General features: G+C 38.2%; 2 protein-coding genes across 11 annotated transcripts; one reads left to right on the forward strand and one right to left on the reverse strand.

The window, feature by feature from the left end:
• Positions 1–1,490: 1,490 nt before the first annotated feature.
• Positions 1,491–15,751, reverse strand: fbxo8 (F-box protein 8). Of its 3 annotated transcripts, none has more exons than XM_004066126.5 (8): positions 15,499–15,751; positions 13,549–13,651; positions 12,848–12,931; positions 9,922–10,066; positions 7,835–7,961; positions 7,511–7,629; positions 6,536–6,732; positions 1,491–5,010 (listed from the first exon to the last, which is right to left on the reverse strand). In XM_004066126.5, the coding sequence occupies exons 2-8, from the start codon at positions 13,649–13,651 to the stop codon at positions 4,823–4,825; spliced, it is 963 nt and encodes a 320-aa protein (XP_004066174.1). In that variant the 5' UTR covers positions 15,499–15,751; the 3' UTR covers positions 1,491–4,822. The 3 variants fall into 3 exon arrangements, with proteins under 3 accessions (XP_004066174.1, XP_011476954.1, XP_020560655.1); XM_011478652.4 differs by having other exon boundaries at positions 15,597–15,746; XM_020704996.3 differs by lacking the exon at positions 15,499–15,751 and adding an exon at positions 15,100–15,237.
• Positions 15,752–17,400: 1,649 nt separating this feature from the next.
• On the forward strand, positions 17,401–23,934 carry cep44 (centrosomal protein 44). Of its 8 annotated transcripts, none has more exons than XR_002874026.2 (10): positions 17,401–17,560; positions 17,791–17,891; positions 18,827–18,974; positions 19,078–19,215; positions 19,974–20,048; positions 20,261–20,443; positions 22,344–22,472; positions 22,536–22,666; positions 23,589–23,635; positions 23,792–23,934. XR_002874026.2 is itself a non-coding variant. In XM_023959354.2 (10 exons), the coding sequence occupies exons 2-10, from the start codon at positions 17,800–17,802 to the stop codon at positions 23,850–23,852; spliced, it is 972 nt and encodes a 323-aa protein (XP_023815122.1). In that variant the 5' UTR covers positions 17,401–17,560; positions 17,791–17,799; the 3' UTR covers positions 23,853–23,934. The 8 variants fall into 8 exon arrangements, 5 of the variants coding, with proteins under 5 accessions (XP_023815122.1, XP_023815126.1, XP_078795720.1 ...); XR_002874030.2 differs by having other exon boundaries at positions 23,589–23,619; XM_023959354.2 differs by having other exon boundaries at positions 22,568–22,666.
• The last annotated feature ends 1,532 nt before the right edge of the window (positions 23,935–25,466 follow it).

A 25,466-nucleotide genomic window follows, 5' to 3' on the forward strand; every position in this document is an offset into this window, starting at 1 on the left:
CGAATGAATTTCATATAAACAGCGCAATAATCACGCATGGTTCATGTTCTACGTTGATTTACATGTTCTTTCCGCGGTTTATTCGTACTTCTTCTGTGGTTTTAACGTGGTTCATTCATAATACACCTGTACATTTTTTTCGTAAAGACCAAAACCTCTCACGTTTTCCACGTATATTCAAGTATGACCGGTTTTTATCCGTGCAATATGCGCAAAACGCAGTGGCTGTGTGACATGAAAAAGGTGGTAAGAGCAGCAGTAAGAAAAAGAAGGAAAAACAATAGGTTCAAAAGTGCAGAAAGAAAAAAAGAATAAAACAGAAAGTGAAGAATGAGAAAAGGGACAGAAAATGAAGTAGAAAGGGAAACGGAAGAGAAGAAAATGCTAATTTTTGAAAATATTTTTTTCTTTTTGTTTGACGCCTTTCCATAGTGTACTGTTTTGATCCATCATGTAGTAAAACCTGACAAATGAATGAAAAAACAAAGAAAGTGGGTAACAAATTAATACATTGAATTCCATGTATGTTGGGTTCACAGAAAATCTGACCCCCCCCCCCCCCCCCCCCCCCCTAACCTTTCCCCAGTTCCATCCGGATGAAGCTCATTTGCTGGACTATTTAAACATGTAGTTGTAGGGTTAGATAAACTAATTCTTCTCCAAGGTTGTGTCCAAATTCCCAGCCTGACCCCTAACTAATTAAAAACAATATAGCGCGACACTATGTAGTGCCGAGAATTTTAAAAGCAATTCGGACACCTTGCTCACTACTTTTTCTTTTCCTTTAACGGCGGATAGGACGTCATCAATTTCACAAAGTTAAAGTCTAATTAAAATGAGTGTTTTGCGACAATTTTTTATGAGTCCACTGTCTTCTGAAGATAAAAACGATGTTTTATCCAAAAAATAAATTTAAATAATTTTGCTCAGATGCAATGCATTGTGGTTTATAATCGCTCAGTGAGCAGCGATGCACACTGGTTTTTCGCAGAGACTTCTGGGAAATTTCCAGGGCACTCAATTTTGGAATTGTAGATTGGGACAGCACTACAAAATGGCAAACGCACTATATAGGGGTTAGGGTGGGAATTCGGACATACCCTAAGAGTTCTGGTGTATCGCCTCTGTGTCCTGGGAGAGGATCCCCCATTCATGTGGACACCCCAGAGGTTTTTTCTTTCTTTCCGGAATCAGTTTATTTTAGGAGTTTTTCCTTACCGGGGATGAGGGTCTATGGTAGGGATGCCCAGTTTAGCTTAGTCTGTTTAGTTTAGTTTAGCCAATACCTATTGCATTGTATGACTTCATGTTTAGTATACAATTACAGGTATGAAGCCCATTGAGACGACTATTGTTGTAATATTGGGCTATATAAATAAAATTGAATTGAATTGAATTTAGCTGAGTTCAACTTAACCAAAAGTCTCTTTCCACATTCCAATTACCCAGATGTAATAGAACACATTGTTTTGTTGCAAAAACAATACAGAAACAGTTATACATTTTGCTTTATTAAACTGGCTTCATAAAACAAAAAGCCATTAATCCTGTCTGCTGCTATAGTTACAGTCAGTGTACACACTGATCTTAAAACTTCACAGCAGTTACACAGAGCAGTTTTAATATTTTTAACCACTGGCAGATATAGCAGGTACCACAGCACATCTCTTTTCATCATTCAACTGGATGTCAAATCTTTGTCCCGCATTTGCACAGATGTCACATTTCCCCATTGCAACGGTTTAAAGGGCCTATTATGCAAAACCAATTTTTTAGGCTTTTACGTTTAATTTTCGTTCCTCACGAAAAGAAACCCCAAAGTGGTATTTTATATTCACGCATTTCTGAGTATTCCTCCAACAACCCGCACTCTGAGCACCAGCTCCTCCCAACTCACGAAAACGAGCGGGTTCTCACGAGCTGATTTTGACAAATGAGAACAGCCCCTTCCAGAAAAGGTCTGTCCTGCTACCCCAGGCTAACACACACACACACACACACACTTTCTCCACGGAGCTAGCTGTGTTTGGCTAAATGCTTGCCTTTTAAATGCAGAAATGCACATTCATCATTGCAAAAGTTTGGATGTTGTTTGTTTTCCTGGGTGAAATGCAGAAATCCACTAGGAGAAAGCCGGAGCCGCAGAGATCGAGCCGTCTGACTTCCGGGTTAAAAAAAAGGCTGAGGAAAACAACTACCGGTAATATTTGATAAAAAATAATAATACATGGATATTGTTTACAATAAAAGGCTTAAGAATAGCATGGTATAGACCCTTTAAAGACCATTCATTCCCCAATACGGCAGCAGCAGGACAGTGGTTCCCACATGAACTAGTTAGGAAAGACTAGTTCCTCCAGCGTTCAGACTAAAATCCGTTACCAACCACTCAGATGTGTTTGAATCATCCCTAATTTTTCCCAATACAAGAACAACTTTCCAACAAAGCATATGGTCAGAGTGTTCTGATTAGTCCATCCGACTGCTGTAGGTAGATGATATGGAATTATCCACTCGTGATTACAAAGTAGACAAAAAAGGCAGAACACAACTTTTCTGCTAAATCTTTGCAGGACTAAACCATTTTAAATGACAACAGATGAAATAATTTTGTGGATTTTAAATGTTTTAAGTCATTGGGATTGTGATCTTTCTTTCATTGTCAAATTACTTTGTTAAAGCCAATTTGAATTCAAATTTCCTAATAAGCTAAAAAAAAAAAAAACCTCTGTCTGTAAAGATTATTAGTACAATGTTGTTGGGATCTGCATCTTCTAAATGTAGTGTTGTCTTCCAAATGAAAGTTCAAGAGTCTTCAACGCTTCAAAACTCTATTTAAAACAAATGATGGACATATTATAAATAGCCTCTCCTTTTTATGCCATAATGTCAAAAATAAAATCAGCCTTTTTCCAAAGGCTGCACCTCGTCATTGTAAGCAATTAAATAGAACTTCAAGCTGGAGTTTTATATGTCAATCATTTCTCCAAAGAGCACAAAACTTCAGAGTCCATGCCAGGTGCATAGAACATAGTGTTGGTAATAATAAATTATATTAATGATAGAATATAACATTATGGCAGGAATAACTTCAAAAACAAAGCCATAGAATTCCATGATAGGAAGTAGTCCGGGTACATGAAGTGGGAATAGAAGAAATATGATAAGCTAATCTAGAACATGAAATTCTGAAGATCCTAACAACTCCTTTGTTAACAGTTACTGAATTTAACTTCTTTTAAATTCCATTTCTGCTTAATTTGTTGTTTAACAAAAGTAACACAGCAACTGTTCAAACTAGATATGTATGTTTTGCTGGGCTGTCACTCAAACAACAATATATATGAAATGAACACTTTAAACATGCAGGTTTAGGACTTTTATGTGGTTTGGTACACAACTTCTAAACATGTCTGCTGAGTGAGAGCTTCATGTAATGATCACGTTTTCGAATCAGAATAGCAAAGTTATAGCTTCTGAAGATTTGACTATTTTTTTGTTGCTAATTTGATTTGTTTGGAAAAAAGATTTTCATGCAGACGGTATGAACCTGCTGCAACTTGGGTGTGGTGTAGCATTATTCACGCAGTTGACCTACTTTGTACCTGTTGTACAAACTTAATTTTTAGAGCATTTTCTAAAATTGCAAAAATGTTTGTTTCTGCCCACTGATATCCGAAAAAAGATTTCTTGTGGAAAGAAATTCTTTTAACATGTTTTTGAAAGTTAAGCATTTCTGCAGACTTGAAAGGACATCTCCAAGTTGCAATTGAAATCAATCTTTGAAGACCCACTCCAATGAAAACCATGTTTTTGGTGTTTTTAACATGTTCTTGTTGCATTTTCTGCAGATGGATGGAAGACATATACAAAGAGTATATCTTCATTTAATGTGAATCAGGAACTAACGAAAAAAAGCAGCTGGAGAGCTTAGATGTGACGTAGAAAGTATGCTGGGGCGGGCCACAAGCTCCCTTCTTTGATCTCTCAGCAATGGGGAGGGGAAGTGGGGTGGGGTTGCTCTGCACCAACAGTCCCGCCCACAACTCAGAGGGGAATTTCTAATGAGCTACTGCCGCTCTGCAGAAACTATGTCCTAGAAAAACAACACAGACAGTTCATCTCACAGAAAATGGCAGAATCATAATGAAAAGAGTCCAACAGATCAAAAGATGATTGGAGTGGGCCTTTAAAACTTCATGCTTCTCAAATTCAAGTTTATAAACAAATTTTGACGTTTGAAGTTGAAGTGGAGGAAAATTTTGGTTAAAAAAGTCAAAAAGAACCATGCAGGCCTGATGTTTCAATGAAAATTTCAGGGTCAAACTTCCACACTGGTGACCAAAATCAGTTCACTTCTTAAAATTTGCTTCAAATGTCATCACAGTCAGCTGTGTAATAAAACAAAGTTGGAATCATTTTGATGCAATTTCTTCTTTCAAAGAAATGAAATTCAAGAAACTGCTGTGGCTTCTTCAGTGCTCCTTCTCATCTTCATTCTTCCTCTTACCGTTCTCGTGAATCAGTGCATTATCAGAGCTTGTCCTCCTAAAACCTCCTGTTTTAAAGTTACTTTGTCAAAAGGAACTTTATAATTAATTAAAAGCTTAAATCACTATTACTATTTAGTAGCACACTTTCTTTCACAGTGGAGTGGCAACTTTTATGAGTTATTACAACCCGAGGTAAACTTTACAGGTTGTAGTACATGAAATATGCTAAAAATGTATTTTCATCATCTTCTCAGCTTTCCACACAGCTGTGTTGCTGAGTTACCACTGCCTATCCTTCAGTGCTTTACAGGGAAAATTGGAAAGTGGAGCTACGCAGCCACGTGGCCAATCAGGTAAATGTTATCATAAAGATGGCCTACAAAGTCCTCTGAGACGTTATGTGCAGCTCTGCGAGTGTTCCTGATGAACTCCCTCTTTGACATCTTGTTCTTCACGTGCGGGCTGGTGAGGTCAATGGACAGTAAGATCAGACTGTAGCACAGCACGTAAACGGCATCTGCGGAGAAAGAAGCAAATCCAGGCTAAACAAAGAGCTCCAGGAGGGGGTACATGTTCTGTTTGATCTAAACTCAAGCATCCGGTCGAGCAAAGATTTTCACTCACATTTTGCTGGGCCAGACTTTCGAATGTCAAACGTTTTGCCAAATAAAACATATTTGTCAGTTTTTGCTATTACCAGTGTGATGACAAAAGTATATGATACTCACAAAAGAAAAAAGTCATTTGTTTGCTTTTGGAACATCAAGTTATGCTGTCAGCAAATCTTTGATTGTGGCCAACAAATAAAAAAAGACTCCAATTGCAATCAAATTTAAATCTAAGGGTGTTTTCAGACTGGAAAAATCTGCTGTTTGGAACCACAGCTTGTCAACAAATTCACATGATTAAAGATCTCTTCTGTCATTGGTCAGGAATAACGAGGGGCGGGGCAAAGCAAATAGGGGTAGAAATTCAAAAGTCCTACGCATTACAGCCATTGTCAGGATAGTTCACTTTTTCAAATGTAATATTTCGCTGAACAGTTTTGAACGCCTGTATCAACGTCAGGTACAACACTTTTTACCTCCAGCTTTGGTACAGCAGAGGCATGCTGTAGGCCGGTTACTGAGGAGACGACGGTTATGAAGCTACGCTCATAAGTGTCTATGACACATAGATGAGAAGCAATGTTTGTCACATTAAAAGTTGTTTTAATGAGCCTCCATTCATCCAAGCACATTTTAATGAGTTGCTGCGTCTCATTATTGTGGTGTTATGGCATTGTTTTGAGAGAATTCTGATAAGGAACTAATAGGTAGCTTTCAGGATGACGTCACAGCAGCGCCAGTTGGGCGCATGCTGCGTAATGAGACACAGAAAAGCGAAGAAGCAGTGTTAAATAAGCGTTCCAACAAGGAGTTGGACCCTTTTTCTCTTTGTGAAATCTACAATCGTTGCTTTACATTTGCCTGTTGCTTCTTTCCAAATATGTTACATAACGTGATGCCCGGCTACGGTGGCCTTTATGGCCTTTTTTTATTTAACCCCTTATTTCCCTTCTTCCCTTTAAATCCATTTGTGTATTCATTTAAATTAATATTGATCAAGTATTAGTTTATCTGCTATACATACAATTTCTTTTAACCCCCCCCTTCTTTCTCTCCCTCTCGGGCTTCCCTAGTGAGATGTTAGTGTAAAGAGGAATGATGGCCTGTCGGATGACCCTCCTCCAACCCCTCTCCAAGCCAGGCGCACCAGATCGAGTGGGCAGCAGCAGGGGCACTATGGAGCTCACCAGACCCCATCTCCAGCCACCCACATCCACATGGTTTGGGAGGAGCCAAGCTAGACACGCACCCCAGGGCGCAGATCCAGGGTCCCCCACCCAGAGCATCCAGGATCCAATGGGAGCCCTGATGTTTTGTGCTAGCCACCTCCCAGCCCAGTACAGGATTGTTCATATTTCATCCGGGCTACTAACAGCACGAACCTTTGTTCTATGGATCCTAAAGAACAGGGCACAAACGTACAAAAGTACTTACCAGGATTAAGGCCAAGGTCACGTACAAGAGCAGGGTTGCAGGTGCAGAACCTGTGACTGAACTTTGTAATCAAGGTCTCTAGATACTCTCCTCGCTCCTCAGGGGCGTGAATGTGTCGGAAGAATTCTCGCAGAGCATTCGGAAGGAACTGGTTACTGAAGTTATGTAGGGTCACCAATTCATCCAAAACATCCCGCCTACGAATGAAAGAATGAAACTGACCAGGCGCTGTCACACAAACTACAGCTTCTTTTTCCTAAAACTTAAAATCAGTTATTATAGGGTGAGATATAAAGTGAGAAAATGACCTCAAGAAACCACTGGATAAGGCAAATAGAAAGAAAATGTAACATCTCAGTTGATGTCTGTTGCAGGCTTGAGGTGAAACCCATCCTTATCAGCAAATCCAGACACTATATACTCTTAGTTTTTCTACATGGAAGTAATCCTTTAACCACAGTGTTATATAAGCATTTTCTGTCACACACTAAAAACATATTTAATGCCATTGCATTAGAGACAACAGAGACCTTGTTTTAATGTTATTGTAGCAAAAGTATGTTTTTTCCTTTAGGTTACGTTTGTGTTTAAATCACACTATGTTTTACTATTTAGGTTGTTAAGGCATCATGATCGCTGTAAGGGATGCATTAACAATACCAACGGGAGTTCGTTCAGTGCTATGCAGCGGTTGGGAGATATGATGTTCTCTATGAAGGACACATTTGCATTGCTGGTAGTCAGGAGGTTAAGAGAAATTTAAACACATTCTATAGATCTGCAAGGAAGTCACAAATGCATTTATTTATTTTCGTTAAACTCAATAGATAAACAACACTCATAGCTCACGTACAAAAATAAAGGAACCGATAAATAAACAAAAATGGGATTCCTTTTTTCAGGTAAGAAAGGAATATGTCTGAGTTTGTGTGTTTGTGCATATGCATGCGTGCATGCGTGTGTGTTTTAGCTGACCTCTCATCCAGATAAATCCTCAGCATCTTCCAGTTGAGACGCCGGGTGTAAAAAATGAACTTTGCCAGCTCTTTTGGATGATCCACTAGAATACCTTTAGACATGAAATAACTGATACCCTACACACAACCACACACACACAAGAAAAGGGAGTAGATGACATTAGAGTCCAGAAATGAAAGTAGACAGTTACACTTTGATGTTGGTAAACTGCAGAAAAAAGTTGTGTGTGCACGCTCCATGTGGGGAGGACACTTGAGAACTTCTAAGAGAATCTGAAGGTTCCTTGAGATGACAACACTGGTAAGTTTGAGCTCGTCTTACCTCTTGTGGGTTTGCGTTGAATGTCAGGCTGCCTTCATCTAGTTGCAGGTAGAGTCTGCGATAAGAAAAACCTGCACGCAGTCTTTTGTTGTAGATAGAGCAGTGTCCCCATGTGGACTTGCAGAGCCTGGTGGGTTGGTCACAAAATTGTAAATAGTTAGCAATAATTAGCACAATTAGCAGAGGAATGATCCACAAAAGCAGAATGTAGACTTAAAAATCTTAGCTTGACCTAGTCTGATGATCATTTTTTAGATACACGTTTGCCACATCAACCAAGTAGATCAGAAGATAAATAGTTGAAATAAGTGGATTTGAAAGATGTAAAACTGTAAAGACAGGAAACATAGAAGACTACTGAAGACCGACTCCAATGAAAATCACGTTTTGTGTTTTTAACATGTTCTTGTGGCCTTTTTTGATGAAGGATATTTATAAAGTAGGGTTGTAACAATTCATTTAACACTGATTCAATTCATATCATAATTTGTGGTTAACAATAATATTCATAGTTGATATTGGTCCTTTTTTGAATGATCTGATTTGATCCAATTCACTGTCCTAAAATGGATCCAGAACATCTTTATCCAAAACTTCAACCAGTGTGACTCAGAGAGAAATACCTGGAACTGAACAACAGGTGAAGTTTTCCAGATTCCGTCAATTTCTTGCAGTATAATCAAGTGTAAATTAGATGTATACAAACAAACAAGTAAACAAGAATTAATGGTAAATCCTTGTTCTATAAAGTTCAGCCCACTGTTGTTTTTCCACATCAAAATAATTCAAACAGAACATCATTAGAACATTCACAATGTAAGGTCGCATGACTTCAAAATTCAAAGTATTTCCACACATTGGACTGGAATGATGGACTCATCATTTCTTGCTGCCATCATGTGTGAGTTTTCCGCTGTGATGCACTTGGTTGTTTTTACATTATAGGTAAATAAACCTACCGTCCTAAATCCAAATTGTATTTTCCAATATTAATTAAAGTCGATTTATTTCGTTATGGTATAGGTCAATTTGATTTGATTAACAACTTACCTCAGACGGATCGATCTGGTTTATTGATTAATTGTTTTACTCCTTATATAAAGACAGTTAATCTCAAAACTCTATCTCTGAGTATATCTTTATCCAAATTTGAAAAAGCTTGTAGTTGTGAAGTGAAAAATATACTACAAGCTCCCTCCTCCGCTCCATTCGGATCCAAACGCTAACAGACAAACAGATCCGTGTACGTCTTCGTTTTCCTCGTCTGAGCTGGGTCTGGATCAAAACTGTACGGCTGCTTAGCTCAGATATTGCTCGCCTTTTTTGTTGCACCGGTAATGTTAGGTGGAGGATGTGAGGATTGTAAACTAGAGGGAGAGAGTGTAAGAACAGATGGATGACAGGAATTTAGAGAGGGCTTACTCCGCGTCAATGGCCCCACCCCCAACTCAGAGGCAAATTTCAGATGAGCTACTGCTGCTCTGCAGAAACTATGTCCTTGGAGACAACACAGGCTTTTTGATTTCTGCTACAAACGACATAAATCACAATTAAAAGACCACGGGGAACGTTTTGACAAAAGATGATCGGAGTGGCCTTTTTATCTTTTTTCAATGTCTTTCTGTCATTTTTGGGTGTTGTTGAATGTTACTTAAAGCCTGACAATCATTTCAGTTGCTATGGTAGTGTCAGTTATGGAGGCTGTGAAGCTCATCTGTCTGAGTTTTTAAATCCAAACATTGGCTTTTTTGATTAAATAAAAATGTCTTGTTAATGTGGGAGGGGATGATAAAATGTTGTTTGCAAAATGAGAAAAAGTCTGCAGACAATATTTATACTATGATAATTGAGGGATGATTGCCTTCTTCAAGTTAACTTAATTTATTCAGCTTTTGTGCAACTACATCTGGCCTAAACTAGTTTTAAATCGCATCATGGGATCAAAAGGTTATAATCCTGGGCCTAAATAAAATACTTTTGTGCAACAAACTCATAGATATTTGGAAAATCACAGCTAAATTGCTTGTATGGAATTTCATGTAATGAGGAACAGTGAATGGAGGGGGTAAAGGGAACTCGGTACGCACCCCTGCCACAGATACTCGTCGTTCCCCAGGTCCTGCCAGACACAGCCAGCCAGACACAGATCAGTAGCATTCAGGTAGGAGAGAATGGTGATGCCAAGCTCAGGTGGAAGCATCTCCAGGTCTATAAAACCAGACTGCTCTTTACCTACAAACACCAGCAAGAGAAAATAAATAAATAAAGCAGAACATAAGTCTTTATTTTGATCTGAACTCAGTCATGCCCACTGAATATTTCAGAATTTTACCTTTCAATACAAAGTTTCTATTTTTATAATTCGTCTTCTTAGCTCTAACCTCAGCATCCATTCTCGAAACATGTCCAAACCTTCTCAATCTGCTTCCCACGTTTATCTACAAAACATGATCTCCATCTAGGATCTAAGAGAATTTAACTGGGAAGTTGTGCCTCTTAGTATACAAGACCAGCAAGAGAAGGGAAAGTATATTTTAAACTGATCTTTCATCATTTGCCTCCAAACAGATGGTGGTCATGCGAGGTGCATTCCTCAACAAAATGCTTGATGAGATGAAATAGCTGTGAACTGATCTTCTTCATTTTCATTGGTATTTTTTCTTTTAATTATGTGGTTCTGCTAGATCAGGGGGGGCAAACTTTTCGACTCGTGGGCCCCAAAGGGTTCTCAAACGCTTTCATTTTAATTGAAAATGACTATCTATATTTTAAAACAGAACATTTTTGAGTTTTTGTTTCAAAATTGTGGCTTTTGTTTTCATTTGAGAGCCATTTGCACCATTTGATGTACCTCATGTAAAACACAAACTTAGAGAAATGCTGCATCCATGTGGTGTTTGAATGAACGGAAGAATGAAAAACAACAAATCTTACATCACGATCCAACACCACATGGATGCTCAAGATCTTTTTGTACCTAAAGGTCAATTCATATGTAGTGCACCACCTATGGGGAGACTTCAGAATTACAGGGAAAATAAAACATTGAAAAGGATTATCAATACAATTTATTCCAGTTTGGCGGATCAGATTGAGTAGTTTAACATAGAACCATTTTAGCATATGGACCCTGGTCGTAGTTTGCCCACCGCTGCTTTAGAGCACGGGGCCCAAAACTTTTTCTTGTGAGGGCCAAATTACCTTTTTCTTCTCTGATATGTCTTATCTTAAACTTCTTTTGTCTTTCTTTTATTGTGAGGCCCTTTGGTACCCTGAAGGAGTTGTACAGTGCTACATGAATAAAGTTTCATTCATTTATAATCCTTTTAATAAAATAAACAACATTATTTATGAAATAAAAAATAACCAAATAACTCTGTGATTTTCAAAGAAAAAACTCAGAAAAAACCCCCACAAATGGGCAATATTTCAAAATGAAACCAAAAACTAGTCTGTCTTCTTCCGTCAAGTCCCTTTGAGAATTTGGAGAGCTGCAGCTCCTCACACAGTTTGTGCTAAACTTCACGAATAAATCTGAGCAGCTGCTCTGTGTCCTGCACGTCTGTAAAGTCAGATTTTTTTTGTCTTCTGCTGCAGCTGGGTACATTTATGCATTATTTCATCAGTACAGTGTTCTCTAGTTTTTTGCCAGAGTTATGTTCTAAAAACAACCCATAAAGATGAAATCTTTCCTCTCTTGTTGAAACTCTCAAAGGCCAAACCTTCATGGAAAAATAATCCAGGGTCTTAGAAAGAAAACAAAGATCTGATCGCGACTAGAGCTGTATGCATCTGTACAGGAGACATGGCACAGAGGAGATTGATTGACAAGGTCTCCAGCCAATCACAGAACAGGATGCAAAAAAAAGAAAAGCAGCAGCATAATCGCACTAAAGGAATCAGTGAGACCGCTAAGGTTAACTGCGACACAGAAAGGGAAAACTGTCTTCTGTTCTATTTGACAAGGATTGTTAAAGAGTTTCAGATCGGGGCACAGACTGTAGAAGGGTGGATTCAAATGTCACGGTCTACGCGGGTCTCAATCACGTGGCCAGAATGAAAGAAGAAAAAAAAATCATGCGTCTCTGATATGGTTTAGCGGGCTACATCCAAAATTCCACATCTCCATGCTGTGCACTCTGCTGTGTGGCTGTTTGGTCAGTGGTTCATCCTGCAGCAACAGAATGACACTTTAAATCCAAGTTATGGCAAAACTATGACAGCAGGGAGAAAAACCATGACAGGAATTTTTAAGACAAGGAGTGGTCGACACACTCACTGGAATTACTTCTAAAGCTGGGATAAAATTGGAGGAAAAATAATGAGAAAGGGATTTAAAAGTCTATGGGGAAAAATTAGGAAATGCTTTTTGAAGATTCATTCATCTTCTTAACCGCTTTTTCCCTTTTGGGGTCACAGGGCTGCTGGAGCCTATCCCTGCCACTCGTGGGCGAAGGCAGGGGACACCCTGGACAAGTCGACAGTCTGCAACACTCGCATTCACACCTAGGTACAATTTAAAGTAACCAATTAACCTATGAAGCATTTTTATGGACGGTGGGAGGAAGCCGGAGACCCCGGAGAAAACCCTAACATGCATGGGGAAGAACATGCTAACTTCACACAGAAAGGTCCCCCATTGATGTTCTGCTTCAGGTCCCCCAGCCGGGGCTTGAACTAGGGGCATTCTTGCTGTGAGCGCCAACCACTGCACCACTGTACAGCCCTCTTTTGAAGGCTAGTTTTTTATTTTATTTTGTTTTACAATCATCTTAAAGCCTTAGTCACATGTACAGGGGGCTGAAGGTTTTTGGGCTGTCCATATGTTATTATGCAAAAGCTTTGTGCTTTTATGGGCTAAACTTTAAAATATATTGTCGTTTCTGAATCAAATCTTTTATTTCTATAAGTGGATGTCACATTTGACCAGTAACGCATGGATTCAATGTAAAGAACATGGCAAAAAGGAAAGAACAGTAAGTCAGTGAAGTACAGATAGTGTGTTGTTTCTACCTCCTCTCCGAGTTCTTAGCAGATGGTAAATATCGGGGCTGTAGCAGTGCTGGGCAGTTCTTCTTTGTGCACCTCCATCCCTGCCTGGAAAACAACAAGACTTGCTCAATGCTTCTTGTTATCAATAAGAGTAAAAGGGAATCTCTGATCCTACAGACGAACTGAGGATTATTACATTTCTGTATCATGAAATTCAAAGTGTTTCCACACACTGTAGTGTAATAATGCATTGGTCATTTTTATGTTATAGTAGAAAAAACCTAGCATGTCTCAATCCATATGGCATTTTCCAATTTTGATTCGATTATCAATTTATCTCATTTTGAAACATTTTTATCATGGTATTGGTCAATTTGATTTGATTATGCCTCAGACAGATCCTTCTGGTTCAATCCTGGAATTACAAATCGATTCATCGAAAAATCGATTAATTCTTTCACCTCTAGATTTTCCATTTTCAACCTACATTAAAACATGTTTTCGTCCAGATTCCATGTCATTTCTCACTCTTATGAAAACATGCCGCACATCTGGTCCCGGTCTGGCCCTTCTGTCAATATTTAAAATCCTTTGTGGCCCCAAAAGTAAAAAAACTTTGATTTAGACCCTGATTTAGAACATATTTTTTTGAAGGCCACAAGCTCACATTTAACAACACAATCAAGTTTAAAACATTTTCTTTCTCTAAAGTTTGCAGATACCATGCTCTTGTTTTCCACCTCCTCTTTCAGCAAGTTGGTCGGCCAGCTCTTCCTGAAGCTGCTGCTGTTGTCTGGGAGAAAGCCTCCAAAGTGCCTGACCCATCTGTGGGAGGAAATCACAAGATCGCATCCCGACTCCATAAAAACAACACATAGGAAGCAGTAGAGATGCCACAATTCTTGCTCCAAACTGAACCATATGTTTGTTACATTGTGGGGAAAGTGGATGGTTGCATCCCTTCTACACACTGGTGTGTTCACATTGAAAGTGTAAAACACGTGTTGTGCTAAATTTAGAATGATTTATTATTTATTGTTTTATTAAACCATGCAAGGCTTAGTATAAACTAACTGAAATGTTTTTCCTCATTTTTACTTGCTTATCAGCAATTTTAAAAATAATTTTTCTGAAATTTGTTGTTGTTGTTTTGTAAAAAACATATTGACCCGGAACAAAACCGTGACCCCAAAATAAAGGCTTCAACCGAATCGTGAAAAAGGGAATTGTTGCACTCTTAGTGATGAGAGTACAATTCATTTTTCCATATTCATTCCTAGTATTCAAAACCATCCTTTATAGTCTATACTGGCAAGATGGTGTGTGTTTGTTGGGTTTTTTTGCTGCTGGGAATTGAACGCTTTATCATATTCCTACAAAACTTTTGTAAATTCGTAAAAGCACATGACTAAAACAATAAATTAAGCTTGACCTGAGAGAAATGAACTAAATTAGTTAATACTTTGGCCCAATTTAGTATTACTTGCTTTATTTGACATAAACTGAGATTATTACAGTAATAAACACAAACAGGCAGATACCTCTAAAGGCAAAACAAATCAGTGTTGCAAAGACTAAAACATGCAACATAATTTTTAAAAAAACAATACGATAAGATTGGTTAAAAGATTTAAATTATTTGTCACTTCTAAGATTATATAAGGTTTTCCTGAAAAACAAAAAAAAAAGAAATTTGAAAAAAGCTTTTGATCAGAAGACGAGAAAAAATAAGCAAGATTACTAAAATGATTTTTGGGGAAAAACATAAAAATTACACAAACATTAGTAAAAGAAAACATAACAATAAAAATAAGAAATTTTATTGCATACTAACTTAGTTTGATAGAAGTCCCTTGTTTTTGTAAATCCCCCCCCCATTAAAACTGATAGGTGGGGTAGGGGTTTACAAGAAGATCATTGTAAGACCATTAGACATATTTGCCAATATTCAAATGCGTGTTTTTTAAGTAATTTTCGCAGTTGGAAATTTTTTTTTAAACTGTAATCTCAAATTATCCTATTTGCTGAAGACAAATAGGTGGACTGAGAAATTTCACATCCTGAGGGCAATTTTGATCATTTTACAAACTGGTGATAATTTTCTGCAATTTATTTATTCAGGGGTTCTGGGGATATATATATATATATATATATATATTTTTGCATCTTATTATTGCTACATTATATCGACTCTGTTTTCTGTATTTAGACAGATTCGGCTTGTCAATTTCATTATATAATCACATTATACAGTCCAGAAAAACGAGAATTACAGTTTCTGCTCGTCATTTTTCTTTTCTGTCCGTCGTTCTTCCAGATTACCCCATCAGCTGTGCTGCGTAAACAAATCCACGACACTGCTGTAAACAATACGGTGGAACTTTCACAAAGCAAGCTAGGTTGGCCTGCTTGCCCCGCCTTTTCTTTAATCCTATTGGTTAAAAATCCCATGGGAGCTCCTAAACTATATTTGATTGGTTTACGTGGCTGTCATTCTTCACCATTTACAAATCACCAAGTTAGCTTACCTAGCTAGTTCAAATTAGAGCAAAAAGAGAGCAAAACTATTCGATTCTATAGTTCAGACGCATTTTTTAAATTCCCCTATGTCCGTTTAAATGTTTATAAAATATTGGAAAAAAATTAAACAGGTTCACAGTGGAGTTCTCTACCTGATTTAACGAAATCCTCTGACAGTCTGTTGTGCACCGAGGCAGCCGAAAATATAGAACTCTACCATGGAGAAAATGAATCTGAGGCCATGTCCTACCCAGGTCCTACACAGACAGAAGTTCTGGCTGAATCACTGGAATCCTTCCGCAATGTTGTCTGCTCTGACACAACTGTCATCCGCTCACAGCCACGGCTTTCACCTCCTTCTCTTCCTCCTCCTCCTCCTGTCACCTATGCTCCTCCCCCTCCGTTCCCGTCGCTTCCTAACAAACTGGGATTGGGGGTGGGGGGTGAGGTGGAACATGTTTAAGAATAACCTGAGTTTCAATCATCCATTCATTCTTATTTACTGTACCACAATGACATGTCATCAAACTAAATATCGTTGTTTCTAAAAAAATAAAATAAAAAATCAAACAAACAAGAAAGCAAACAAACACCTCCAGACCTTTACTAACTGCCCCCTGTTCAAAGAGAACACCAATTGATCTGGGATCAATCATTACCTCAAGTACTTAAAGAATTGCCTATTATTTAAAAAATCAGAAAACTCAGTTTCCACCTTATTTATTTATCCTTACCTCACTTAAATTCAGGAAAAATAAAAATGCAAGGATACTTCCCACCTTTGTTGTTGACAGTAAGTTATCAGAGCCCTCAGTGATATCAATGCATTATCTTTATTTTGCAACTTTTACAGCTAACTAATTTGAGCATTTGCAACACAGAGTTAAAGAAAAATTATAAAGATGAACCAATCCCCCATCTACTGCTAGCTGTGGCTGTTTAGCCTTCTTACCTTGCGCCCCTTCCCAACAGGTGAAACATTGTTTTCTGTCATCAGACACATTATTCCAATGGTAAAATTTGAAGAACTTGTTTATGAAGTTTTCTTTAAAGTTTCCTTTTCTGTTTTCAAATGCTAAAGTTGAGTTAAGACAAGGTGTAACTGCGTAGCAAACGTTTTCTTTTGCAGTTAAACATTCCAATTCCATTCTTTTCCCTTCAGCAAGATTTTGCAATCCCTTCTTAAGTTAATTTCATTAAGAATACTTGAGTGTAAATATAGCAAGTATACTGTCAACCATGTACATAGTGTAGGAAGTACACTAACTGAATATTTCTTCAGATTAAATTGAAACATTTTACGTTTACAATACATAGATAGTATATAGAAAGCAAACTTAGTTTCTACTTTTAGCATAAACTAAGTATTTTTGTCCCACACTTTAACAGACTACCTTTTGCTAAGGGTTGTGATACTTAAAGAAAAAAATATTTAAATTGAATGCTCTGTCACAATAAAAACAGTGATGAGAAAAAATAAACTTGTTTTTAAAGTCTAACATTGCAAGTGCTCATGGGGCAGAACTGTAAGATCTTGTGCTGGCAGACCTGTGACACAATCATGTTCTCACACTCAAAACAATTGTGTGTAGTAATTTAAGCCTTCAAGTTGTTGTAACTACAGATTAAAGTGCACATTTTAGGGACAAATTCTATTTAAATCACAGAGCACTTCAGTACTAAATGTTTAAACATGTACACTAAAGTCTGTGCTGGACCTTTCTAAATCTACCCAACCCTAAAATGCTCAAACGGCACAGCCAGAGCTAGGACTAAGTCACAAGTTGTTGTTGACAACCACTGGCTGTTGCAGTGTTAACATCCTAATTCTCAAAGGGAAATAGAACAACGTCTTGAAAAAAGTTAACGATCTGATCACAGTAAACTTCCAAAACATACAATACCCTAAGCTACAAACAAGCAGCAAATGGCCCCCCTTCGGTCACAGGTATAGACCGTACAGTAAGTCAATGGTCACAGTCAGCACCGGGGTGTTTGGGGTTTGTTCTTTCAAATAAAGTTTTTTTAAAACGTGTGGGTTTACGTGTTCTTTTAAATAAAGTTTTCTTTAGCGTATGGGTTGGAGCAGTAAGTTTACGTCATCATTTCGACACGGCGGTAAAAACAAATCAAAGGGCGGCGACAGAAGCGAACTAATGTTGTTTTTCTGCTCTTTTTTGTGCGTTTGAAGCGCTGCTTTCCTTTTGCTTACAGGTAGAACAAACCGCATTTTATCTTTTGAACGATACGTCACAGTTTTATCCGGATCGACGAAGTTATCATCATCAAATTCGAGCTCAGATTGTGTGTTGGTACTTGCTTGCTAGTTTAGCTAATTTTACAATTTTTGTTGCATTCCGTCTGCATTGTTTATATGCATAATGTTGTAATAATTTAGTTTATATTCTTTTTGAAGTACCCCCTCCTATCCTTCCTTTGTTTAGCAGTTCACCATGATTTCCACTGGAGATGTGCAGAGTGGTCTTCGTAAACTGGAAAGCCTTTTACGAGTGATCAAATACCCAGAGGATGTCGATTATAACAAGTAAGGCTTCAAGTGCCACAATTATGTCATGTAAATGTGTCCTCTATAGGTCATTTCTAATCCTGAATGCCTCCCAACCACTGCATGCTGCTGAATTAAAGACCCACTCCACTGAAAATGCTGTTTTTAACATGTTATTGTGGCATTTTTCGGATGATGGAGGAAAAATATATAGAAAATCATACTCAAAATTGCATTTCTTAGTATGTTTTTATTTAAGTGGTATGAGCAGACAAAAAAAAGCCCTTTGAAAAAGATTGTATTAGTGACAGAAAATATCCTGTGTTCCCTCCATTCTGATTAATCCACTACTAGATCCACATACATCTTTGTTTTCCTTTAGCTGGCATCTGGCTCAAAACTGTGCGGCTGGATAGCTCTGAAATGCTTGCCATCATTATGGCACTACTAATGTTAGGTTGAGGGTGTGAGGGGGTGTAAGCCAGCAGAAGAACGAGTAATCAGATGGGCGACGGGTAGTGGGGTGGACTTTCTTTGCCCCAAATGTCCTGTCTACAACTCAGTGGAGAATTTCTAATGAGCTACTGCTGCTCTGCAGAAGCTACGTCTGTCCTAGAAAATGGGACTTGTTTTTTTATTTGGGCTTATAGCGGCATAATCATAATTAAAGGACCTCTGATCTGAGAAACACTTAAAACAGACCAAAAGATAATTGAAGTGGGACTTAAGTTCATTTTTGTATCTACAGAGAACATTTGGGGCTTTCTAATGATACCAAAAGTGCAAAGGTGTGGGGCTCTGGCTATTATAGTTTTTGTGGATTAAAAACATTTTTGATTGAAAAATATATTTTTTCTGGTATTCAGAAAGATACAATTCTAATAAATACAGGTTGATCTAGAAAACAGAAAATACATTTTATTATAATGGCAGCAAACTTGAATAAAAACAAAAAAAGTTGTAATTTTTTCCAGGCTTTCCAAAGGAGATCCTTCAGCTTTTTTGCCAATCGCGAGCTTCACCCTCACCACCTTCTCTCCACCTTTTGCTGAGCTGCTCATGACAGCTGGATTTGAACTGATTGGGAAAACAGACCTCCGTTTCACAGATACTCTTTACAAGGTACGTTCAGGAATATACCAACGACTCTTCATCAAACGGACCGGCCTCTACCTCTGTGATGGGGCTCTTCCTGCCTCTTTATCTCGACTGTTTTGTGTTTTAGTTGCTCCGGGATGTTTTCCACTACAAGCCCGTACTCTCCAAACAGCAGTTCTTCCAGTTGGGTTTTTCTCAAAGGAAAATTTCTTTCATTTGTGACATCATTAACTTGGTGCTGCAAAAACACGGCCAATTAAAAAAGGTGTGTGGGCTCTTGTATTCATTTGATGTTGAGTTGTACGTTTCTGTCATAATAATTATAAACATATCCGTCTTTGATGACATTTAAAAATCTGTTTTTACAGCAGATCATTTTTTTGGTTCAGGTAATAGTTCATCTCTTTGCAACTCTTCGAACACTACTGCAATTATATTTACTGTCAAGCAGTATATTTGTAGATTTGGTGGCTTTACAGTTATTCCGGAATGTTTATAATGTTTCTTATTTGTCTTGGGGAAAACAAATAGTGATGTCTGATCAAGTTCTAGAAATGAGTTGTTTGGCTGTTTGATTTGTTTTCTTTTTTACATGCCACCTTTACGACTCACTCTGATCATCTTTTGATCTATTTTCTAAGTGTCCCCAGCAGTCTTTTAATGATGATTTTGCCATTTTTAGCCCCCCCAAAAAAGAAGAAACCTGTCATTTTTCTAGGACATAATTTCTGCAGAGCGGCAGAAGTTCACTAGAAATTCAAATGAATTTCTAAGTTGAGTTTTAGAAATAGAGCAGAGCAGGGAACTTGTGGCCCACTGATTGTAGTTTCTTTGTAACAACTACAAGCTTTTGCCAACAGCATTTTTTTGTCTGTTCCTGAAGAAATACTCAGAAAATGCTAATTTAAGCTTTTTTTCTTCATACACGTCCTCCATCATCAGAAAATGCTGCACTAACATGTTAAAAACACAACTGTCATGCAAGTTTAAAGGACTTTTAATCTCCTTGTGTGTCTTTTGCAGCCCAAAGTCAGACGCCCTGTCTCACACAGTGATGTTGGAGTGGAAGGTCATACAGTAAACCCTGATCCTCCCAGTGTAAGGCAAAGTCAACTGACACGAACAATTAATAAGTGCTGTTCTTAAAGGTTATATGCAACTTAGCATTTGCAGTAGTATTTTTTCACTTTGGCAAAAAAGTCTTAAAATACTTGATTGTATGTTAAAGCAACTCTTCCCTACCTTTTGAAAATTCCAAATGATGATGTCAAAATTAAAACAAAAGATCAACATTTTTTTTTTTTTTTTAGATCTTCAGGGAGCCGTTTATTGTAAATCTGGCTAAAACTCCGTCCTCTATCACTGCAATCGCCTCCAGTGCAGAAGAGTTTCCGTCCTGTCCTCCTCATGCTGACGTGGATTCCTTCATTTCTTCTACAAATGAGATCACAAATGTACCAATAGCAGAGGAGCCCAGTGATGGCACTGTTTGTGTAAGTATTTCCTAAAAATAAAGGGGATCTCATCCATAACAAACATTGTTTTCCAGATTCAGTGTCAGTTTGAGTTGGTCTAGGTCATCTTTTCTGTATCTATATGGTTCAGAGGCCCCACAGGATTAGCAAGATGTTAAAAAGGCTCTCAGAGAAAAATGTCTTCTGACCAATGGAGGAATAGCTGTTTGTTTCTCTATAGGGAAATTAGCCTCTTGGAGCCAGCGGGTACTTCCTGTTTGGACCGTGAGGGGGGAGGGGACCCTCAGTCCAGTTCTCATTCACAGTCAATGGTCTGAACTGCTTGAGGTAGCGTGACCTTCAGTCACAGCTGTGCTTGAAACCCATTGTTGGTTTAACCTTTAATTCAACAGGTGATGCTAAAACAGCTTCTAGTAGAAGTTTTGGAGATGAATGCAGAGAAGCCAGATTGAGATAGTTTGGACACATGACAGGAATGTACCGTGACAATGTTTATAAAACGATTCGGAGGTTGGAGCTACCAGAAAAGAGGCCTAGATGAAGACCAACCAGAGGAGGTTCATGGATGAAGAGGAGGAGAACAACAGAGGGGTTTGTGTGAAGGAAAAGGTTAGATGAGATGTGGGGACCCCAGAGCAGTTGAAAGGCAAAAAAGTAGAATACTCCGTGGAAGTTTTAGCTGTCACCATTCACACTTTTATTGTTGTCGATAAGCTGTTTTTCTAGTACTGGAGAGAGCAGATGTTTTTATTCCCTGAACTTCAGCTAGAACTGACAGATGTCAAATCTACAAGAAGTCAATTTCATGTGTTGCAGCAAAGTAGCTAAATGTATTTATGCATCTTTTAACAAAAGCCTGCTGGGTTAGATTTTAGATTAAAACATGATTTTTGAACCAAATTAAAGCTAATAGCAAGACTCTGAAGTGTTCCAAAGCTGATGGGTGCTGAAACGCCTGTGAATGAACAAATGGGCTAAGCTATGCTGGAGATGATGTCATGGACCAACTTCAGTATCTTGAGTAAAGAAGAGGTCGCTGTTTTAAGTTCGGTTCAAAGCTACATTTTAGATTTAGATTAAGATTTTTTTTTCAATAGCGCTGGTTGGGGGCGTGTCCTCCTCGTTTCCACTGATCAGACACAGCTTTCCAATGTTGTCGTACTTCTGTCCACAGACTGATTATGCGGTGACCTTTATCCCATCTTATGAAAGCTCCAGGGTTTCCCACCCGGTTCTTATGTTGACGGCTGTGGAAGCATCATAGGAAGGAAGACGCTTTTATTCCTGTCTTCGTTTCCAAACAGGATTTCCTGGCTTGGTTTATCTACTGGATAAAACATGAACTCCCCATCTTTGTTTACACATTAAGCTGACAGGGCCGAAGCCATTTCCATTTACCAGCATTACTGACAGCAATGCTGTTTGGCTTTACACCATGAAAGCATGCAGACCAAAGGGCTGAATTCCACATACCTGGCATGTTCCTTTTGGCTGGACACACCTGATCCAGGTATTTAGAGGTAGGATATCTGGAGGACATGCTGTCACACCGGCGCTTTTTACCTGGAGTCCCCCACTTTGGATGTAGGCCTAAGACCCATCTCTTTAACTTGACTTTTTGCTGTCTTTCTTTCGTTCGTTTGTTCATTTATTTATTTGGCAATGTTGATCACCATGAGATGAAGGGTTGTAGGGGTGTGGAGATATTGTGTAATGGAGAGGGGATCTATTTTTTTGAATAAACTAACTTTTTTCTTATTGTTTATTCTAGTGTACAGCACTTTTTGTTATCAGATATGAAAAGTGCTATTTAAAAAAAAAAACAGATTTGATTTAAATATCAGTGGACTAAGCATCAAACTCTAGATTGTACATGTCTTTATCAATTACTAGTATTTATAGTATTCATGTCATTCAGTTATCGGGGATGGAGAGCAGACTCTCAGCGTTGGAGGTTCAAGTGAATCAGATTTTATCTCGGTTCAACAAGCTGGACATTCTGGAGAAACGTCTGGAGGAACTTGAAAACTGGAAAAGCACCGACAAGGTAAACTAGTATTGACTAAATTGAAAAGAAAATGACGAACTGTACATTTAACCTCATGTTTAGTTTGGGCCATCTTGCACATGGCTGAATTACAGGGGGACAAAGAAGTTATCACAATACCTCGAGAGAGCTGGGAAAACCTGATGGGCAGAGTTCTTCTACTGGAAACCAAACTAGACTTGAAAAATCCAGAAGTAAGAAACTTTGTTGCTTTCCCCGTTGATGCTTTGCATCCATGTCATTGCTTTTCGTGCAGTTTATCTGGGTGTCTGTCATGTGTTCACTTATTTGTAGTGCTGCCATTGGCAGGAAGTCTGTTTTCTCTTCTTAAAGTCCCACTCTGATCATCTTGTGTAAAAAGTGTTCCCAGTGGTCTTTTAAATCTGATGATGCAATTTTTAGCCAAAGTCACAAACCTGTGTGGTTTTCTAGGACGTAGTTTCTGCAGAGCGGCAGGTAATCATCAGAAATTTGACTGAGTTGTGGGCGGGACCATTGGCAAGAAGCAAGCCCGCCTCCATGTTCCATCCCCCATCTGTTTACGTGCTCCCCCACTAGCTTACAGCCCCTCACAACCCCAGTCTAACATTACTGGTTCAGCAAAAATGGCGAGACGTAAAGTGTCGAACCAGATTCCAGCTCAGACGAGGAAAACAAAGATGTTTATGGATCTATTTGTCTGCAAGTGCATGAATCGGAGTGGAACGGAGCAGCGACCCCCCCCCCAAAAAAAAAAATAAAGCTGGGTTTTTTTTCTTACATGAGTGAGTCTTTTACACAAGGCAAAGCGCGGCTGCATATGACAGTTGATCAAATACTGCAGCCTCCATGTTTGTATTCTGCCAAATGTCTTTCTATGCTGATATTTTGGTGCATCTTCACAAAAACTATTCTTCTTAATAGAAACGATATATGATCTTATTTATTTAGCAAGTAACTGATTTAAAAAATAATCATGTTACATTTTTGACCCAAATGTTGACTTTAGTTTTTTAGATCTATGTTGTACAAATCCAGACAAAGCTCCAAGCCTTCTTTTTGACTTCTTCATGGTGCAGAAATAAACAATTAGCTCTGATTGCATATTTGCTTTATATTTTGTGTTTGTTTTTCCAGTTTTGGGAGGAAGACCTGAAGGGCATGCTGGGTAGGATAACAAACATGTATGTCACGTTATTGTTCAGTTATAGACGGCACTCCTGAATTGATTTCACTTTGCAGTTGCTCTTTACTCACTGCTCTTTCATACGGATGGTGATGTCTCAGAAGTGGATGCATTTTCTGTACAGAAACCTGATGTTTTTGTGTGACGTTTGCAGGATGAAGAGCACCTCTGGTCTGTTGAGACAGAATGAATCTTCTGACACAGCACTTTTTTAATATATCTATTATTGGCTGTTATACCAGATTTTTGTTTGTCTTTCTTGTATTCTTATAATAAACAAACTTAAAATTTGTATAACGTTGTTGTAAAATTATTGCATTAAAATTAATATTAAATTCTTCAAGATACTTTAAGTTGATTTCATTATCAAACTTGGCCTAAACCCAGAAAAAAACTTCAAATTCTCAAACCTACTACATACTTCTTCAGATTGTCACCAGGCTTGTCTCTGTCATTCTCAGGGATTGTGTTCCTATAAAGAGCAGCCAAAAAAAGTCAAAAGGTTTTGTGTATTTAATGGACCAAAACAATATGAGTATCTATGCTGTTTTCTGATTACAGCAGACATTGTAATCTTCCCTCCGTGAAGGCCTGGCACATCATTGGTGGCTCTCTCTCTCTCTGTAATGCAATTACTTCCACACTGTCTGCCTTTTCCCATCTTGAATTATTTCAATAATGGATGTGAAAAATGTTTGACATGTCCAACAGGTTTGTGTGCAATGACGCACAATAAAGTGAAGATTACTACCGGTAGTTGTATTAACAACAGTTAATGTTGACAGACATGATATAAGCCCGTCAAAGTGATTGTTTTGCAGAGATTTCTACTTGTTCACTTGCAACATGTCCAAAAGCATTCGCCATTAGAAGAAATAAACATGAAACGGCCACTAGGTTGCGCCCAAATGTCTAAAGACTGTGGAGGTTACATTAACTGTTGGGCAAAGTTTGATTCTGTTGGGAATTCTGTTGAAATACACCAAAGCAACGGAGAAGGACTGTAAATTAGAAGAATGTGTACCAACACGTTGGGGTTATTAATTGTAATTACATATATGATCATTAAAGGCCAAACTTTAAAAAACTGAAGCTTTGTCAGCCTTTTTTGTGCGGCAGAGTGTAGTGATTTTGTGAAACTAGTTTATTGGAAATGATTGACTGCAATCAACCAAAACAAGGAAAACTAAACGAACAGAAATATACATCTATACACAGATGTAACAAATTTGGGTTAGTTAGTTGTGACATTGACTGGAAAATACATATGCATACATACACTTATAAATAATTGTATCTCGTATTTATAAATGGACGCATTAACTCTTATGCACACAGAATGTGACACATGAGACTATTAAATAATATTTTTGTCAAAAGGAGTTTAGTTACTTGCTTGAAAGGTAGAGTGAGGAAATGAATTTTTATAATCCCACCCCTTTGTTGCTTATTTTGGTTAAGCCCCGAGCTGGACACTCAATAAAAGTTTCTGAAATATATTTTACATCCATCATTAATACACTTTGGCATGAATCCCACCCCCTAAATCACCAAATTGGCATAAACTTGATCATGTAAAAGTGTTTGGTGCTCCCCCATTCTAGTGCAGCAATGGTATATTCCAGTCAACAGCAAGTCCAGAGACTCACAAGTTAGGAGCAGAGGCAGCATTGCCAGACTGGGCAGTTTCCAGCTCAATAGGACATTTTTTACTCTGAATTTGTAAGCAAAAACGGCTTTAGGTGGATGGACATAATATGGGCGGGTTTGGGATCAGTTTGGGGGGTTTTAGTTCCTGGTTGAAATACGTTAAAAGCAGGGAAGGGCAG

This window comes from Oryzias latipes, chromosome 1, assembly GCF_053564925.1.
Source record: "Oryzias latipes strain Hd-rR chromosome 1, Olatipes_Hd-rR_3.1".
In the NCBI taxonomy this organism is placed as follows: domain Eukaryota; kingdom Metazoa; phylum Chordata; class Actinopteri; order Beloniformes; family Adrianichthyidae; genus Oryzias; species Oryzias latipes.

Excerpts from the sequence above, each read along its gene's own strand:
- cep44 (XM_023959354.2), top strand. The coding sequence starts at position 17,800 with ATGATTTCCACTGGAGATGTGCAGAGTGGTCTTCGTAAACTGGAAAGC. Across the intron at positions 18,975-19,077 it reads TCACAGATACTCTTTACAAG|TTGCTCCGGGATGTTTTCCA; the intron begins GTACGTTCAGGA and ends TTTGTGTTTTAG. Across the intron at positions 23,636-23,791 it reads CTGGGTAGGATAACAAACAT|GATGAAGAGCACCTCTGGTC; the intron begins GTATGTCACGTT and ends TGACGTTTGCAG.
- fbxo8 (XM_004066126.5), bottom strand. The coding sequence starts at position 13,651 with ATGGGTCAGGCACTTTGGAGGCTTTCTCCCAGACAACAGCAGCAGCTT. Across the intron at positions 10,067-12,847 it reads GCTAAGAACTCGGAGAGGAG|GTAAAGAGCAGTCTGGTTTT; the intron begins GTAGAAACAACA and ends TGGTGTTTGTAG. Across the intron at positions 6,733-7,510 it reads AGGATTTATCTGGATGAGAG|GCGGGATGTTTTGGATGAAT; the intron begins GTCAGCTAAAAC and ends TTTCATTCGTAG.